General features: G+C 40.0%; 1 protein-coding gene across 2 annotated transcripts in view; it reads right to left on the bottom strand.

The window, feature by feature from the left end:
* The window catches only part of raver2 (ribonucleoprotein, PTB-binding 2), a 94,878-nt gene that overhangs the window by 63,701 nt on the left and 10,139 nt on the right, over window positions 1-21,038 (bottom strand). For both annotated transcript variants that reach the window (XR_005640174.1, XM_039810256.1), the window contains exon 2: window positions 12,962-13,028. Coding sequence is in view for 1 of the 2 variants with exons in the window: in XM_039810256.1 (XP_039666190.1) it covers window positions 12,962-13,028 (67 nt within the window). In the remaining variant the exon portion in view is untranslated. The remainder of the gene's footprint in view (window positions 1-12,961; window positions 13,029-21,038) is intronic.

Raw genomic sequence — 21,038 nt, 5'->3', positions numbered from 1 at the left:
CACAAATTGTTAACTATATATAAAATGCTTGGAGACATCCATAACCACCAATATAAAGCAAAGAGCAGACAGCCAAAACTTTGCAATAAAAAGTGATTTTAAGGAATTCATGAGCAGAATTGTATATTTGGAATTTATTCCAATTCAGACCCCACATTCAATACCCAACCCTAGTGATGCCTCAAATAATGAACTTAATGTTTTTTCCAGACATTTGCAGAAACCCCAAGGCAGTGAACCACAGCCGTTTCTCTGTCAACTTCCACGTTCTGCTTTCTTAACCAAATGCAGCCTTCTAGACATCACAAAAATCGAACAGCAAAGGTAATCAACTCTCCATTCAGCAACGTCATTACCAGAGAAAAACACAAACCAACACTAACCCAAAGACATATACATTTATCTTTGTAGGGAGGGAAGAAAGAGATTAAAGCGAGAGAATAGCTTATTCGTGTAAACATCAACAGTAAAAGAAGGCAGTAAAAACAAAAAACAAGGAAGAGCTAAATTAGTGTTCTAATGGAACAATACAAACAGTACAACTGATGTATGGTGTGCTGCAGGGCAACTGAACCAATACTTGTGTCTTTATCTTGTTCATAAACCGTGCGCAATACACAGAATGTGTAGTCTTTTACTAAAGTGAGCAACAAAGGCCTCCATTGAAAGGCCAGGATTCACAGGATAAACCCTGCCATTGTATTTCGAGATCCCTGGTTCCGCAGCAATGCCGAATTAGTACACATACCTCAGGACTTGTGGTGGCGGCGTCATGTGGAAGCGGCTGGGTCACTGTGGCTGGTTGGATAGCTTGATGCCTGCAGATTCCTAACAGGCTGGCAGACAGCTTTATCTGCCTGTCTGTGGGTACTAATGTAAACATGTGCGTCTGTGTGCCTGTCAAGCTGCCTGTCTGCCTCCCTGACTAAGGATTCAATTCAGAGATAAAACCAAACCAAGCCTCAAACTTCTTCCATATTCAGTATTAAAAAAGGAATGTTTGCCCAAAAGCCAACTGTCTTTCTGACTTGCATTTTAAATTGTTTTTGGATCTCTGAAATTTGCTCTTGTGAAGCTAAACTTCTTTTCAGCTGGCCTGTGATCCCAAAACTTTGTGGACAGAAATAGTAACAAGTTGATTTAAACAGATTGCAGCCTAAGGCCATTTAAATTATTGGCAGTGGAAATGGATCATGTAAGATAGAATTTGATAATGAGAAATAAATAATTGAAACTCACGAATGTGCAAGTGAATTTTGTTTGGCCTGTTCTGATGAAACTACCGTATTAAAATTAAACATGGACAGGCCGATTTAATGACAAACACACAGCATCATTTCTTAAAAGCCTCTGGCAACAGGTGAGTTGAAACATTTGGTATGTGAAGCCCAACATTTAAATCACAAATGAACAGAGCTGGAGTGTGAATATGTCAAATGTGCTGCCAACACATAATCTGCTCTGATAATGAGATTTATATCCAGCGGTGGCAATCCCACCACAAAGTAATGTGAGCATGGAGATACAGTGCCTTGCGAAAGTATTCGGCCCCCTTGAACTTTTCGACCTTTTGCCACATTTCAGGCCTCAAACGTAAAGATATAAAACTGTAATTTTTTGTGAAGAATCAACAACAAGTGGGAGACAATCATGAAGTGGAACGAAATTTATTGGATATTTCAAACCTTTTAAACAAATAAAAAACTGAAATATTGGGCGTGCAAAATTATTCAGCCCCCTTAAGTTAATACTTTGTAGCGCCACCTGTTGCTGCGATTACAGCTGTAGCGCTTGGGGTATGTCTCTATCAGTTTTGCGCACACGAGAGACGACATTTTTGCCCATTCCTCCTTGCAAAACAGCTCGAGCTCAGTGAGGTTGGATGGAAGACGTTTGTGAACAGCAGTTTTCAGTTCTTTCCACACATTCTCGATTGGATTCAGGTCTGGACTTTGACTTGGCCATTCTAACACCTGGATATGTTTATTTGTGAACCATTCCATTGTAGATTTTGCTTTATGTTTTGGATCATTGTCTTGTTGGAAGACAAATCTCCGTCCCAGGTCTTTTGCAGACTCCATCAGGTTTTCTTCCAGAATGGTCCTGTATTTGGCTCCATCCATCTTCCCATCAATTTTAACCATCTTCCCTGTCCCTGCTGAAGAAAAGCAGGCCCAAACCATGATGCTGCCACCACCATGTTTGACAGTGGGGATGGTGTGTTCAGGTGTGATGAGCTGTGTTGCTTTCATGCCAAACATAACGTTTTGCATTGTTGCCAAAAGTTCGATTTTGGTTTCATCTGACCACAGCACCTTCTTCCACATGTTTGGTGTGTCTCCCAGGTGGCTTTTGGCAAACTTTAAACAACACTTTTATGGATATCTTTAAGAAATGGCTTTCTTGCTGCCACTCTTCCATAAAGGCCAGATTTGTGCAGTATACGACTGATTGTTGTCCTATGGACAGAGTCTCCCACCTCAGCTGTAGATCTCTGCAGTTCATCCAGAGTGATCATGGGCCTCTTGGCTGCATCTGTGATCAGTCTTCTCATTGTATGAGCTGAAAGTTTAGAGGGACGGCCGGGTCTTCGTAGATTTGTAGTGGTCTGATACTCCTTCCATTTCAATATTATCGCTTGCACAGTGCTCCTTGGGATGTTTAAAGCTTGGGAAATCTTTTTGTATCCAAATCCGGTTTTAAACTTCTCCACAACAGTATCTCGGACCTGCCTGGTGTGTTCCTTGTTCTTCATGATGCTCTCTGCGCTTTACACGGACCTCTGAGACTATCACAGAGCAGGTGCATTTATACGGAGACTTGATTACACACAGCTGGATTCTATTTATCATCATTAGTCATTTAGGTCAACATTGGATCATTCAGAGATCCTCACTGAACTTCTGGAGAGAGTTTGCTGCACTGAAAGTAAAGGGGCGGAATAATTTTGGCCCACCCACTTTTTCAGTTTTTTATTTGTTAAAAAGTTTGAAATAGCCAATGAATTTTGTTCCACTTCATAATTGGGACCCACTTGTTGTTGATTCTTCACAAAAAAATTACAGTTTTATATCTTTATGTTTGAGGCCTGAAATGTGGCAAAAGGTCGAAACGTTCAAGGGGGCCGAATACTTTCGCAAGGCACTGTAGATAATGATGGATACTTAACTTTTTGAACACAGGCCATGGGCCAGCTAACAAGCTGCTGGTAAAGTGCCTCCAGTTTGCTAATGGTGAGGAAAGGACGCAAGGAAGGAAAGAAGCAAAGGGGGTGAGGGACTGCGAGGGATGAGGCAGTAAAATGTGGGAAGGAGGCATAGATCAAAAGGACAGTGAGGGGATTAAATACTTTTAGAGGGGATGTCTTAAAGTGTTATGGTTAAAAAAATAACACACATCAGGATCTCAGGAAGAACAGAGGTGCTGGGACTCTGCTTGTGTATGGTATGTGTGTGTTCAGAGGGTGAGTGTTTAAGGAAAAACCATCATTAGCAAAAACCATTGAAGCAACGGCCCGAGGCAAAGCCGCAAATGGAGACACACGCACAGATGTGCGCGCACACACGCCACACACACACAATGACCTAATAAGTCCAACGATGGAGGCCGGCTCAGTGAACTGATATGGTCATGATGTGCAGATGCATGCCAAAGCTGTTCCAAGCAGTACGTTTCAATTAGAGCAGAGGTCAGAGACGAGCCAGGAGAACTAGTTACCACACAATAGAGAGAAAAACACCCCCAGAGGATTATAAGAAAGATATAGGATAAAAGTGTATTCCTTTTGTTACACCCAGGTCATTCAATTAGTGCAAACATTGTGTACTATGAGCAAATAACCACAGGGTCAATTACTAATGCATCCACAGAAATAATTATCTTTGGTGTCATTAAATGGGTTTTTCCGTGTTTTCTGTAATATCTACAATGTTATGTTAGCCTGGTTGACACCAGACCCTTCTCAGCTGTAACTGAGAGTGGGTCTGGGAAAGGTTCATCGACAGTTCATTTCCAAAGGCGCGTCACCAACGGACGCCGCTCAAATGCCTCTGGCGCATTGGATAGTCCTTGCTCACCGTCGCTGTGCTATCGTCATCGTGTAAAGCCCGCCTCAGCGCTTGTGATTGGTGCCTCGATTTTGGGGACATTGGAAATGGGTTTGAATGGGCTCTTCGCCAGACTGACTTGCAGAGCAAATCTCAAATTTGGAGGAAGTTCGTCAGGGTTTACCCAGACTAATGTCATGTTGGATTTTCATGTTAAACGTTCAAATAATGAGGTAAACATATTTTAGACAAATCCCTGTGAGCTAAAATATTTACATTTCCATCTATTCTGAACGCTCCGGTTTCTCGGCTAAGTCTTACGCAACTCTAAAGATAGGTCATCTGCTCCAAGTAGGCAGGACTGTAACTACATGCTAACGGCAGTAAAATATGTCATCTTGGCTGCCAGTGTCGTTAAATTCTCCCCAATTCTAGATCACATTACTCCTGAAATATTTTCTGTTTATGTAGTATTTGGTTTAAAAGCATTTATTGCGATTTTGACTGTAGAAATTGCTGCTATATTCTATTAGTGTCCACTGTTAACTATAGTAGCTACATGGCTAACGGCAGTAAACAATGTCATCTGGGCTGCCAATGTTGTTACATTCTCCCCAGTTCCGGGTCGCATTACTGCTGAAACATGTCCGATTGGGTAGTGTTTGGTTCAGAAGCTTTATCTACGATTTCTGACGGTAGAAAGTGCTGCTTCGTTCCACCACACACTTGGCCAATGCTGGTCATTTCTCCCATAATTCCGGTCACTTTAACTGCTGGGACATGTCCGGTTGTGTAATATTTGGTTTAGAAGCCTTTAATGGTGATTTTTCACGGTACACAGTCCTGCTATATACTCCATTACAGTAGCTCCAGCTGCAACTAGTAAAACACGGAGCGGAGGCTTCGGAGTTTCGAGGAAGCACGCTGGCCAATCAGAGAAGACTGGGCTTTTTTGGTAGGAGGGATTTAAGAGACAGGCGTTCCTACAGAGCGTCTCATACAGAGGGTAAATACAGGTGCAGCAGCCATGGGCAGTTTTTTTTTTTTTTTTTGTTACATTAAAGCATGTAAACATGTTCTAGTACAAACACAAAATGCAAGTATAATCCTGAAAATGCTATATAATAGTTACCCTTTAACACCTATATCCCAGAAGAAACCAGTTACAGTAGTAACTTAAGTTGAGTAACTTAATCATATTTACAAACACCAATACAAAAGGTGAATCTAATTAATAATGACTGTTACGTAGTAGCATTACTTAACTACAGAGAAGGTCTCGTATATGAGAACTTTACAAGAGACAACTAAACAAAGTTCCTCCTCGCCATCATTGTTTGCCTTAAATGGGACAATTTTACAAGTAAGAGCAGTTTACTTGTCATGAGTAGCAGTGCTTAACATGTGAAAGCATATATCAATAGATAATATCTTCTGTGGCTATGGATGATGTCTAACTAAAATGTTTTCATAACTGATAGGAATGATTAGCCTGGGTAAACCCTGACGACCTTCCGGCAAATTTGAGATTTGCTCTGCAGGTCAGTCTGGCGAAGAGCCCATTCAAACCCATTTCCAATGTCCTCAAAATTGAGGCACCAATCACAACCGCTGAGGCGGGCTTAACACCAATCACAACCGTTGAGGCGGGCTTTACGCGACGAGGATAGCGCGCCAACGGGCGCAGCGCTTTTGTTTACATTCAACATGACTGTTACCGAAGCCGTGCTTCACCATGAACAGGGACCTGCAGGTCAGTCTGACATATGCCGATTTTATACCGGTCAATGCTATAATTAACTGACAACATAAGTTATACGAGTTACAGTTCTCAAGGACGCACGCACACATGGACAGAGACACAGTCTCTTTTTCCTTTCTTTCAACTTCTCCGCCGTGTGTGGCGTGTACCCGCACACACACTCCCAAGTGACAATCTTAGCATTCAGAATATTTTGAATCCTGTCAATGCTTGACTGTGTTTTTATGTCTGCATATGTGATACACTTAGCTCAGGGAATATGTGTGCATTTCACACCAATTATAAAAACCTCTCTCCACACAATAAAACCATGTGGCCGTTTTCTGTTCCCCAGGTAGTTATATCATTTTTAATCCAAACCTACTCGACAGCAGAGCCTGACCCATATGTCTTAAATAACAGCCATTTTATTTTAGCTCACTGTTTAAGTTAATCGTTTTTTGTGTTGAAGTATGGTGACGAAACAAGCTTATGTTGATAAATAACATATTGATGATTTATGCGATTGTAAAACTCAATTATCTATAAATTGGCAAAAAAACTAAACACTATGTTTCCATGTTGGGCCACACACTCTCTGATAAAGCATTAATCCCATAAACTTTACAGAAGAGAAATTACAGAAGATTCATTTATTTGGATGACACTAAAACCTTTGTGAACTTTTCTTTAAAGATTTTCCACATAGAGGGAACTTTCACTCCCTTTCTATGATTAATATTTCATTGTATGTTTATTACACAGCCCAGGGGCTGATAAAAACAGCAGAAAGATGTATAAAACCAATTTAAATCCAATTTCATGTTTTAAGCCAATTTAACTGATAGCTGATAGCAACTGTGTTCTGCTGTAGTTCTGCCTCACGATGAAAACACCCGGCTTCTTTTGAGTATTTTGAACTCAGTATTTTCTCTATCAAAAACTAATCTGTTTTGTGTGCAGTGTAAATTCTTCAAGAGTGTGAATTTGATGAAAGATTATCACCATGCAGTGTGATTTGTAGGCAAATAATTCCACCTCATAAAAAATTTAACATTTTTATAATTCAACCTTGCGGGGAAATGTGAGTGAACCCGCTGACCTTGAACAAATTACATTGAAGACAGCTACGTCTTGTAAAATATGTGAATAGATTAGCAAGACGGCTAAAGCTAATTCCTGGCTATTTCTCTGCTGAGTGCTCAGCAGCAGTATGAGCTGAGATTGATTTAACTCCCTCTGTTCGTCCTTGTCTCTCGCTCTCACCTCCTGCTGTTACACTGAGCAAAAGTACCGCCCAACTTCTGGGTTAGCTTCTATTCTTTACAAGAGTCATACTGGGCCTACTTTTTTTGGCTTGGCTTGAACCCTGCACAAAGCCAATGTTTATGTCAAAAACTCTCTCACCCCTTGCTGATATTTATGGGCAAGTGATACTGCACTGCCAGGTAGCCTCTGTTACCTAAGCATTGATTGTTTTTGTTGTATTTTCCTAGTTTTTATAAGTTTTTGAGATGATCATTTCCTTCCTTTATGAAACATGATGCTTAGGTTTTCTGTCCATATTCTAACCTGGTTACTAAAATCTGAGTACCTGTCTTTTTACCAACAATAAAAATGAGCACATTTCTTTTTTTACAGGATAAGATGTTTACCAAAGTACTATAGGCATTCCCGTACAGGAAAAAATAACAAAAACACTATAATGAGACAGAAAATAAATACAACAATGATTATTTTGTTAGCATTAAACAATTATGACTCAAGGGGTATGTTATTGTTAAAGGTCCCATGACATGGTGCTTTTTGGATGCTTTTATATAGGCCTTAGTGGTCCCCTAATACTGTATCTGAAGTCTCTTTCAGAATTACAGCCACTAGAGCCAGTCCCACAATGAGCTTTCCTTAGTATGTGCCATTTCTTTGTATGTACCTATTGAGGAGGGGACAGGAGGGGTTGGGGGGCGGGGGGGCAAGGTGGAGGGTGGGGGTGTGGCCTTGACCAACTGCCACTTTGCTCGTTTGAAAGCCATGATGTCTCTCTCTCATGGGTGGGCCAAATTCTCTCGGCGGGCAAAGCAGAGAAAGGGGAGGTAATCTTATCTTCTCCTTATGACATCATAAAGGGAAGATTTCAGATCGGCCCATCGGAGCTTTCATTTTCTAAAAGGCAGAGTAGGATACCCAGGGCTCGGTTTACACCTATCGCCATTTCTAGCCACTGGGGGACCATAGGCAGGCTGGGGGAACGCATATTAATGTTAAAAAACCTCATAAAGTGACATTTTCATGCCATGGGACCTTTAAATGCTAACAGAATAATCATTTTCATTTCATAGTACAGGGGGGAGTGACAGGCTGCCGCTGGAAATCGGAAGAAGGATGGGAAATAGTTTTAACATGACTTTAAAATCGACATCCACCAAGCCAAACTGCTTATGTTATCATTAGTTAGATTGTTCTTGTTTCCTAACTGCATCGCTAGTTATAGAAGTTAAGCTGGGAGCTTCATGGAGACAGCTAGAGTTAATGTTAGCTGCCCCACAGTTGTCAGAGTTAGCTTTGACATCATATATTACCTTCTAACATCTGTATTCTCAGTAACGTGACAATCTGCAAGAAATAGGTTGCTTATAAATCACTAAAATAGTAGTGAGTTCCGGGATATCTCCGTTGCCTCATTTAGACCGGATACTCTTTGTGTTGGCATTTTAAACTCTGGTCGATTTATGAAGACTATGGCAAACCTTTTCAATCTAATCAGAGTTTTGGAACTTGTTTTGGTGGAACGGACACATGTTCCACCAAAACAAGTTCTTTCCGAGCCTATTTTGCAGCGGCATTGTGACTTTTCTCTGGTGCTTAGCACCGCCCCAAGACGATTGTGATTGGTTTAAAGAAATGCCAATAAACCAGAGCACGTTTTCCTCCCATCCCCGAATGCTATGTGGAATAGCCAGACTCTCCTCCAGCACGCTTTGGATGAGGGTCTGGCAAAGCGAGACTACTTAATTTAAGACAAATTGTGTAGGCTGTACTTTGTAACATGATGTCATTGTACTAACCGAGCACCGTTAGCCTATACAACAGAGCCGCTTCAATACACGTTAGATAATGTTTCATTGCAGAGTTCTCTGTTGATTTGGGTTTGTCACTGTGTTCGTGGTGGAAAAGGATTATAAACAAAGCGCCGTGCAAGAAATCCAATGCGCCATGACGTAGGTCCCCTTTAAGGCCAGGCTAATGTTGGAAGTCCCCCTAGTGGACAGAACGTGTAACAACAACCATATGCTTATAGTGGTATTGACAATGCATAAGCCTGAGTAGTGTAGTACATATTAATAACAGGCTGCATTTGAGCATTGAATATTAAAAAAAAAATTGAATGGTATTATAGAGATTGACCGCTCTAGTGTGTAAGAGCTAAAGAAGCAATACTTAACATTTTCAAGTGTTGTTTAGCTACTCGTTATCAACGACTGACACTACACAAAAGCAATTCAGACTATATCCTGATTCCTAAGCCCCTAGTGTCAGGTTGTGTTTCCCAGGAGACATGTCTGCTTCCCAGATGCAGCAACAACAAAAACTTTGTTAAAATAAACAGGAAATGAGGAAATGCTGTGTGGTTAGTGTTCGCAAACACAACAGCCATAAGAGTAAAAAAGTACCACCAACAAAAACTCAAAATTATGAAAAAGGATGCCAGGGTAGTGCACACACTGTGATTTACAAGTGATCTCTGTTAAGTGCAAATCAGAAATACTTCAGTGGTAAGAGCACAGTGCAAAAGAAAAAAGGTTTTGCTGAAATAGATATCAATGAAGCAGAGAGGCAGAGACACAAGAAGCAAGCCTTTGAGACATGAAAGTCATATTAAAAAAAAATGAAGCGAAGGAACGCTCTCGTATTTACACTTTCAGAAATTAACAATGAGAAAAACACATTATCAACAATATTATCTCACAACTTGCCATTGTACTCTTGCCATAATTAAATTTTTCTGTTTCACAAGTAAAATTGCTGCTGAGTTACTGTCCTCACTCAAGTGAAAATAGTCAAAACAATACGCCTGAGTCTGTATGAGACTGTGGATCTCCATATACAGTGTTGGCATATTTTCCCTTGGGTAAACAAAGAAAAAATATACACAATGTGTTCCCAACAGTGCTGAGGGTCTGGGCTTTAAAAGCTTCACATTCTGAACTTTAACACTTTTCAGCTCATTCACTTAAAACCGTTTCACAGAGTGCTTCTCTTCAAATGTATAAACTGTTGCATGGTGGCAGAGACGGAAAGAAACATAAAATCTTATTTCTTTTTTTAAAGCCGTGAGACTTTCAGAGGCATAGAAGGTAAAAGAGACAAAGACACAGAGGGAAAGAGTGAGTCAGACTGTGAACACTTGGTTGGGGTGATGATATCCAGCTGCCATGAAAACTGATCCAATGGCAACACACACACACACACACACACACACACACACACGTATACATCAGCACACGTACATAAACACAAGGGTAAATCACATGAGGTTGGATAGAGGTCTGTGTGGTGTTCGGAGTAAGTGAAGAGGCGACGAGCCACGGGGGTTACCGGATCAAGAAAAATATTCTATCCTTCAGTGCACACGCACACACAGTGAAAAGTTACAGAGGCCTGAAATCAATCCTCCACACCTCTAACTGAAGCTGTCGGGGATCTCCCACCACACATACAGTACATGCACACTTAACACCAACTCAGGGAACAGTGTCCATCCTGCCCGCTGAGGCAGCATCCCACCTCAAAAAATCCCATTTGTACTTATTTCATTAGGGTGAAAGTGTTAATGAGCAGTGTCACTAAGTTTAGCGGTTGTTCCAGCAGGAGCTTGTCCACAAGAAACAGCCAACAGTGCAGCTCCAGCAGACTGAAAGGTAAACAAAAAGGTCTCAATTGTTCCCTGATAAACAGTGGTTTAGCTTAATGTCCAAGGTCATAAAATGTTTTCTGCAAGTAAGGCTACTGCAGTAAAATAAGTTATAACATACTGAAGAATTGTTTTCCATTTCCATTTGAAAATGCTCTCCGAAGTGGAAATATTTGATAATAGTGGCCTTGTGTTGTACAGTAGGAGAAAATCTTTAAAAAAAAATGACAAAGCCAGGATGGCCAACAATGTGTCATGGAGAGTTAATAGTGTGCAGGTTATTTCCCTCTACTTGAAGTCTTTGGTTGTAGTGAAATTCTGCAGATCGTTGGCTCTGAGAGAGAGATAAAGAGCATAAAGTGAGAGAGGAGGAAGAGGGAGGGAATGTAATGCCATCACTGTGGGTTTGTTAGGAAAACCTTAACTTCAACAACCTGATGTTCTTGGTGCTGGATTCCCATCCTACTCCACCAACCTCAGCACATCAGAGCCCAACGCTACCACAGCGGGCTAATTAGTAAAGTACCGTGGCTGTCGGTCCGATGAGGGCCGGTGTTTCCTCAGGCGCTCATTTGCTCCTAAACCCCATTAACCTTTTGGACAGACGGGTGCTTTGATATCTCAGCTGTTTACAGCTTCCCTCTGCTTTCTAAAAGCATTATGTTTCAGGTGCTTGGCTGACCGCACGGACTAAATATAGGCACTATGTAAGATTTCCCTGGAAAGGGAGACACTCTAGGGGCAAGGGGGGCTGCTGTGTGTGTGTGTGTGTGTGTGTGTGTGTGTGTGTGTGTGTGTGTGTGTGTGTGTGTGTGTGTGTGTAGTGTGTGATGTATGTGAATTTCGTAACACAGAGGGGTGAAAGAAAATTTACAGACAGAATAAAACTATAATTGACGTGTCTAAAACATGGTTAAGAGTTAATTTAGGTATGTAGTGGTGAAGATCAAAATCACTGTGAGTTTGCGCACGTGTTATGAAACCATAATTTGTGCATAGACTGTAAAAACTGATTTTACAATTTTAATTTCCTCCATTTTAACTTGAGCACCATGCTGCCAATCCCATGCTTCAAAAACCTCTTTTCTTTATTGTACAACCACTTAAACTGAACCCATCACTGACTCCTCATGCTAGTCCGCTTACGCTCAAATCAACCAACACATTTTGCAATCGCTTCCACTAACCAGCTATGCTGTTTTTAAGTATCTATACCTGCAGAACCCATCAATCCTTTTAAACTTCAACTCCAAAGGATGTTGTTAAAGAAACTTAGATTCCTCCCAGTGAAAGGCAAGATATGGCACAAAAAATACAGAAATCCATGAATGAATAATAGAAGTAGTAATAATTAATAAATTCTGTGTAGAAGTCAAGTCAATTATATATATATATATAATATATATATATATATATATATATATATATATATATATATATATATAACCCAATATCACAATTTTGCCTCAAGGGGCTTTACAATCAGTATAGCATCTGACACACTATCTTTAGGCCCTCTATTCAAACAAGGAAAAAAGGTTTTAATGTTTTTGTTGTTAGAACCGTTTAACAGAGGTGTTGATTTAACTATATGGACATTTTGGAGGCTGTAGTTTTTGGTGATGTTAAATTGAAACAAACTACATCCTCCAAAATGATCCTACAGTTGAATCAAGCATGCATAGCAGGACTGTTGTATTAGACTGCATCCGTTTTATCCATTTTAGCTAGTGTAATTTTAGCTAACTAAATTGTATTTCTAATTAAATCTACCTTTAATATTAGAATTTAGGTTGAATTTCATTTATTTGAGTCAATTCAGAAACACATTTGTACATGTAACTGACAGTCCAAAGTCCTCCAGTAGTCCTAAACCTACATACAGTACGTCATATAACAAGTGTTTTAGTCATGCGTCCGCTCTAGATATCAATACTGCACTATGTTCCATATAACTATAAATACAAATGGGTAATGACAGATATGACATAGCTGTTCGTGTGTGTGTTCTTTTATGTCTATCTTTGTGAAGACCAAGTTTTAGCCTGAGACATGTCGGATGTTCCTCCAGATTCTCCAAAGGGCTGTTAAGAGTTAAGACTTGATTTTGGGGTTAGAATTCAGGTTTGGTTTACAGTTAGGCATTTAGTTGTGATTGTTAAAGGTTAGGGTTAGGAAATGAATTATGTTGGTCAGGGTCCTCACAGGTGTAGGATTACAAGTGCATTTGTGTCTGTATGTCTGGTTAGGTGCGAGTTTTACCTGTGCCTTTGTTACGGTCCACAAAGCAGTACTTCAGTTCATATTCTTTCAGAATCTCGTGGACTTCCTGTAAAGAGACAAAAAGAGAGACACAAGACTTGAGCCTAGAGATCATCAAGTAGCCTGAATAACCAAATGTTCAAAAGCTTGACCAAAATCTTAACTATAATCTTATGAAACATATTTTTAAATCTGTCAAGAATAATGACAATTGTCATAAGTTTCCATAGTGATGTCTTCAAATTACGTATTTAGTGTGACCAAAATAAATAAATAAATAAATATTTTTTATTATTCATAAGATATATTATAAGAGAATTTCAAAATCTATCACGAGCACTTTGGGGTATTTTATGTGATTATTCTGATTAGAAGTATTCAAATATGCACTATGACAACTTGAGTTTAGGTAAATGTTATATAATGGATTTTTTTGCCCATCATACCTTATTTTTCGACACTTGAGAAAACCTTTTCCTTCATGGTAAACTCTTTGATCGGAGACTTCACCAACTGCAGTAATTTGTCTCTAACCGGTAATTATGTATTTTTAAGATGAAAAGCTTTCCATCCTGTCAGGCTCATAATCACAGCAGCCCACAACACTGCACTCCAATCCACAACGGACACACACACACACACACACACACACACACACACACACACACACACACACACACACACACACACACACACACACACACACACACACACACACACACACACACACACACACACACACACACACACACACACACACACACACACACACACAGCTGCATAGCAAAGTAATAAATGTGGAATTTATTTTTTAAAGTAAAAGTGTAGTCCACTGTCCTGAAGAAAGCTCAGCAAGAGATCCTCAGTTCCTGTCTGAGTGTGTTATGAACTCCACTGCTAACTCTGTTAGCCTTGGTACCTTCCTGATGGGTTTCACTGTAGGTACACAGAGTCTCTACTGCACACAAGTAACTGAGAGCACAAACTGTTCAGAGCTTGACAGCAAGTGTTTTTTTTTAGGTATGCTCTTGTGATATGAGCAACCTTGTGGATCCAGTGCAGTCACAACCTGTTAAACAGTTCCAGATCGAACAGGAGCACAGTGTAGGTGCAAGTACTGAGCAGTGAGTAACAAAAAACAGAAAAGAAAAAAAAAAATAACCTGCAGGCCACAGTCTAAACTCTGTGTCACAGGAAAGGTCACTTCAGCATAGAGGAGCAATTCTTGTTGAGTGCTACCAGAGACAAGATGTAATGGCCAGTCTACAGCAGTATGATGAATATTTCAAACTGTTTTATCCTCAGATATGAACACACTTAATTCACCATGATCATGTCTATATAATGTGGAGGCATTCTCTCCCTCCTTACTTTGTCTTGTCCACTTATTCCCAACCCTTCTCTCATTATGTTACCGTCCAAATCTATTAAAACCGTTGAAATTTAGTAAATACATGTGAATTGCATGCATTTTCAATAGCTAGTTCAAAACAAATAAATAGGCCTCATAAATTGGCCTGAATTTAAACAAAATGAAATAAAAGTGAAATCAAGCTTTCAAGAACTGGTTAGTATTTGGGAGGATGTGATGGTTCTGTACTGTCTGCTAATCTTGCCAAAAACATGTGCTTTAATTCACCATCAGCTAATGCTGACCAGGTTTAATGTTTCCATTTAAAAGAGGAAACCAAAGAAATGAACTTGGCATTATTGTAATGCATCAACTCATGGTGATACAATGATCACCTTTCACATAAGAGTGAAAGCAGGTTTGACATTTCCGCCTGGACAGAAAACATTTCCAATCCCATTTATCACATCATTTATATAATGACAAAACAAAAAAATCTACCTTAAGTCGTCAAACAATTATGAGGTTTTCTAATAAATGTTTCTCTTTTTCTGTCTCTCTGACCACCATTCAGCCCACTCGTGTACAGGGAGCAGGCATGTCCCATATCAGTGAAGGTCATGCAAGGCAGCCCACGCAGAGGGTCAAGCTCGCTCGCCCTTAAAATCAGAGCGAGCTGCAATCGCTGAGAGGGACAGAGAGAGAGAGAGAGAGAGAGAATAGAGAGAGAGAGAGAGAGAGAGAGAGAAAAGAGGTGTTTTGAGTCTTTACATTATTCTCTTAAAAACAAGTGAGAATTCCGCTTGTGCAGTGAGAATTTTAAAACCAATAGAAATTGACAATATAAGGTAGGTTTCTGCACTAGAATCAAACAAGTTGATTTACTTTGAAAACAGGTTGACTTACTTTTACCACACTTGCAGAATTGATTACTTATTTTAATAAAAGTAAGACTTTAAGGACTCAATTACAGTAAAAAATGACTTAAAAGATTATAGTTTTTCCCCAAGTGAACAAAGTTTTAAGAGGTTTTCCAAACATTACCATGCCAACACATTTGTGCCATTACAATACAGGGCTTTAGACAATTTAACATCAAGGCCAATACATTAAGAATTAAATAGGATTAAACTATTTAGATCAAAGCATGTCCGTATAAATGTGTGAGGATTTAAGCAAAGTGCTTTATTGCCAACCAAAGCTCCGTTTCTTCTTCTACAGTACTTCTTCTTCTACAGTACTGCTTATCCCGCTGTTTCAATGCTTGCATGTTTCTATTCCCTTAATACACTGTGTTGCTACTGTATCAAATTTCTTGTTTTTCATCCTTTCTTTCTCTGGCCACAATGCAGGTTTGTGAGCTCTTGTATTAACTAGAATTCTAATATAAAATGTGATAGACAAAATAAAAACCTAATTCAATTTTATTTATAGTATCAAATCATAACAACAGTTATCTCAGGACATTTTACAGATAGTATAGGTCTAGACCACACTCTGTAATTTACAAAGACCCAACAATTCCAGTAATGGGTAAGAAGACAAGCAACAAGAAAGTTTGCAAGAAATTGCTGAGCGATATATCGATATAAACAAATATATCGATATATTTTTAAAATGAGATATGGAATTAGACCATATCGCATATATCGATATAGTTCAAATGTGATCCTTGCTCCCATAGATATGTCGCCGGAGTGTTCTAAACATACGTCAAAACCCGCCGCCATCTTGGAACAGGGGTCCGAAGCATTCAGATCAACGCTAAAGATGCCGGACTTTTGTACTGCTTAATTATGTTCGATAGAGGAAATGAAAAGAACAAACAGCATGGATAACATTTAACAGGTGACAATGTGTTTTATGATTATATATCCGCCTGACCAGCAATCTGAGCTCCGGCGCGCGGGAGCCGGAGAGCCCCGTGGCCGGCCGCAGGCGTCTCTTCCCCGGCAAAACACAGCTTCGCCGCTGCCGCGGTCCCGGCCTGATCCAGATCGGACCAGCCAAAGACAGAGTTGTGACCGGTAGGATCTTACCGTAGTCCAGTACGAACTGTATGTCGATATCGGTCGGAAAGTTCCACTACGTTTGCCGGCGAGCGGACGGAAAGAAGCTACAGCGGGGCGAGCCGTCTGCGGCTGCAGGATCTGGAGCTCAGTGCCCGTTAAAATTACATGTAACGGCTTAAATACATACAGAAATAAATAGTGGAGGAATGAGCGGGCATTTCAGTCTGTTTAAACTTCACCTTGAAGCAGAAACTCTTAGTCAGAAGGGTGAAGTTTCCGTTTGAACTCAGATCTGTGAACCGATCATAATAAATTTCTTTGTTTTGTAGTCGATAGTTCATCTTTTAGTTTACTTAAGTGGAAGCAGTATCAAGTGGAAGAATGGGACTATAACCTAGGCTTACAGGCATGAGGCATTACATTGAACAAAGTAGATTATATTAATATCAAAAGCTTAATTGACCTTTGGAACGAATCACAAATAGCCTATGGAGCTTTGATTTCAAAAAAGTTACTCCTGTTATACAGTATTTAGGTTTACATTTTATTGTTATTTGAACAGCTGAGCATTTAATCATGAACCAGGTGAAGAAACCGGTTTATTATTTATTTGATTTTGCAACTGTTTCTATGAAACTACTTGTGACATGTCATATTTGATTTGGGCTTTGACTGAACATTTGCTCTCACTGCCGGAAAAAATATCGCGATATATATCGTGTACGATATTCAGCCAAAATATATCGGGATATGACTTTTTGGTCCATATCGCCCAGCCCTACAAGAAATTGCTTCCAGCTTTTTACCCCACTAAATGATATACCCAGTTTCCACCTGGTAGTGATCTGAGTGATCTGATCACAAGTGGACAGCTCCAAGTACAGGTCAAACACTCTCAGGACGCATTGAGATCCGATCGCATTTGGAGGTGTCTAGGCCGCATGTTTATCCACATTCTTTTAGCAGTGAGAACGGGAATGTGTCCTTGGCCACATTAAAGACTACCTACTCAACTGTGAGCGGAACTACTACTCATTCAAAGTATTTCTAATGTAAGATAAACCACTGAGGGAATGGTGTGTTTTGGATGTTATTATCATCATACTGTGGTGATGTGTCAGTGTTTTTGTTCCTGCTCTTATATGCCTGGCAGTCAGAAGCTCTGTGCAGTGTGGTTGCCATGGAAAAGGCATTTTTACATTTTGCTTTTAGTTTCATAAAACGTCCCCAAATTCACCAATATTACTAAAAAGGCTGTGAAACGGATGCATTTCCTATAAATTCTTTACAATAAAAGTTCCCTGTTATTTTCTTATTTAAATGCTTTTATTATGAAGAGGCAAAATCTGTAAATTTTGAGGCTTCAGCAGCAGTAACGTTAACGCGACTCCTATAAGTGAACATAAAAGTAAAATAAAGCAGATATAATATAGAAACTAAACTTTAAACCATAGAGATTCAGTTAGAAGCTACAAACGTACTGAGAGCTGAGGCACGCGGAGACTTTTAAAAACGTCTTTCTCTCCTGCCGCCCGTCATCTTTATGTCAGCACACTGACTGTGGGCAGCACTTTTTCAAGTCATTGCACGTTTAAAATGTATGATTTATGGGAGAGTAACAACTGACATTCATAAACACACACACACACACACACACACACACTATATGCAAATGGAAATGATGTGCATATAGAGCGGGGTAGTGAGATCCGATCACAAGTGGTCACTAAGGACGCATTTCTACTGCCAGGTGGGAACACACGTACCTAGAGCTGTCCACTTGTGATCCGATCACTCAGATCAGATTTTAAAACCAGGTCAAAACTGGGCCATAGTTACTGCTGTACAGCACAGGATACAGACACTGACATTGCAGAGTACTTTGTGACAGTCAGACAAGGTTAAATTATGCCACCACAGTGTTTATTCTCTCTCTGGTGGTGTTTTATCACTCGTCCATATGCTATTTTGTACTGAAATTGAGCTAAATGTTTGTCTCGCACAGCACTGGCACATTACAAGACACTTAAAGACTATTTTTAGGAGTCCAAACAATCCTGCATCTCTTCTCAGCCACACAATTTACCAGTTGAGCACACCATGCTGCACGTCTTTATGATATTCCTGTTTGTTTCGCCCTATGTCCTTTTTACATTCCATGTTTAATGATGAGGTTTTAATTTCATTACATCCCTTCACGCTGTTCTACGATGTTCCACTTTGTTTCATTGAGATTCCCACTAAGCTATTTCAACAGCTTCCTAATTAACACTTCCGTAATAGCTAATCGACACTCACAAGTGTTTCAAACAGCCACTGGGCTAAGTAAAAAGACAGTGTGAGCAAACACTCTAAAACCAGACCAACAAACTGCAAATTGTAGGACTGTTAAATTGTTATATTTTGAGACAAACAGAGCTACATTTCGTTCCCTCTTACCATTACAGAGATAGATACAGTTACCATAAACCTCTTAAAATATCATTACACATTTAAAGAGACACCTGTCGTGTCTTCATGAGTGATTAGATGGAGAACCTGGACAGTATGTGGGCAGAAGCAGAAGGACAAGCGGTTTCCTGTTCAAGCCTGTTCTACAATATGATCCTCTATGTCAAGCTGTTCTATAATATACTGTAATTAGCATGTCATTCTGTTCCATGCTGTGCTATACTGCCCTGATCCCTCTGCATGTTTGAACACTTAAGGAAGGTACAATTTCCAGCATAGCCAGTCAATACCCCAGCACCAGCCTACTTTTGGCGTTTTTCCATTACATGATACCTGCTTGACTCACCTCGACTTTTTTGGTTTTCCATTATGAAAAAGGTTCCCGGTACCTGCCTGTGGTATTGAAGCAAACTACCCTGACAGGATGGACTTCATAAGGAATGGGATAGCTGCCCCTTAACAAATTGTGTTGTTTTTTTTTTCGGAAAAAAATTAACTTTAAAAAAAAACTGTGGTTTAACGAGTTACTGAACTCGATTCGGTCAGCTGAATACCTACGTCTTCGAGATAATATACTCTCCCTCCATCCTCCTTTTTCTCTCTCTCTCTAAAAAAAAAAAGAATTGTTATTTGCTATGCACTTATAACACCTGCAGCATTGTGGCACTGAGTGCTGCAGCACTTATTCTTGAAGGCTTCTTAAACTAAAGTACAACTACAGTGTTTCAGACTAAAGTGCAGCCATTTAGCCAAAATGTACTATAGGGGGAAAGGTGTTTGTTTTATTCTTCATCTCGTCAACAAAAACCCACAAAAGTTACACCACCGTTATTTTTCCAGCATTGGTAAAAGTCAGTGTTCCTGAAAAGCAGCAATTGTATCACTTTTGCGTTGGCTATGTGCTACGGGTGTCAAATGACAGAACCACTCTGTTTTTTGGGCAGCCGTTTGGGTGAATAGTGAATTAGACTTCAAACAGATGACCTCCAGATGGCATCCACCCTGCTTTAGTGTCTTTAAACAAGATACTGAATCCTTGCAGCACTCTAAGTTTTTCAAACATCCCACAAAGGTGAAATAAGATTACTTAAGAGCCACAAGTGTCAGAATACTGTGATTTCAATGCAATGGCAAACCGCATCCCTGTTTTTGCAGCAACTGTCCTTCCACTCACAGCTTCTACTATCAATTTCCAGCGAATAAAAAAGACTGCAAATTGCCTTTCAAAACGGCCTAGGCGTTGTTTTGACCCTTCTATCTGTCAGCTTGTTTGCCATTTAAGATATTTCTAATTCCTCTGCTGCACTCTGTAAGTCACTCTTACACGTATCATATTCTCTACAGTGGAAAGTGTACAAGGGGATGGAAGTGTATGGCGAGAAAGCCAACAGGCGAAGAAGAAATAGAGGGAAGGAGAATGTGTTTACTCCAACACCTGTTCATCCATTACACAAACACTCTTTTCTTTTCTCCTGCAGTCATAAATGAGATGGCTTACAAATACAAACAGGGCCACTGAGGAAAGGTGAAACAGTTAGCTATCATTTCAACTCTGTGAGGGGGAAGGGGGGAGGGGGGGGGATATGGGATGGAATGGGATTATGGGACAAATACGGCCCCTCTGCACGGCCTCCTTACCGGCAGTAATTGTGTCCTTGACCTACTGATAGAGTGATATATGCTACAGAGAGAGAGCAGAGGATGAAACCCATGTCTGCCAGCCAGCGGAGTGCTACTCCTACACACGCACAAAACACAACTGCATGGTCTAAAATGATTAGCATTACAATAGTTATTATTCACATTATAGAAGTAATACTGGCACTCTATCCTGTACTTTAATGAGCAGTGTAAGCTGCTGTAGTCTGTCAGTGAAGTACACCAAAATGTATATTACAAAACCTGTATTTTTTTATATGTGACGATTCTACATTCATACAAAACTTCTACTTCTTGAGTATAAATTGAATCAAGGAGATTTTGTAATTTTTTTACTCCGATTCCATTTCCAAGTGGGTGTCAAACACACTTTGATGGAAAACAGCTAATGTTGTTGACAATTTGCTATTTTTTCATTGGAAATTGCAACAATGAATCTCAAATAGATCCAAAAAAACACTGTTGTCCATATTTGGTCTGAGCCAGACTTTGTGTGTGTGTGACAGGTGGCTCAAACCATGCACAGCACAAATCACTGGCCTATCAAAAGCTTGCCAGGAAAGCTTCTTAGACAACATGCACACTCACATATTGAGAGCAGATG

The sequence above is a fragment of the Perca fluviatilis genome, chromosome 9, assembly GCF_010015445.1.
Source record: "Perca fluviatilis chromosome 9, GENO_Pfluv_1.0, whole genome shotgun sequence".
Taxonomy (NCBI): domain Eukaryota; kingdom Metazoa; phylum Chordata; class Actinopteri; order Perciformes; family Percidae; genus Perca; species Perca fluviatilis.
Note: the sequence above shows the minus strand (reverse complement) of the source record. Positions and strands in the feature narration are given on the sequence as shown.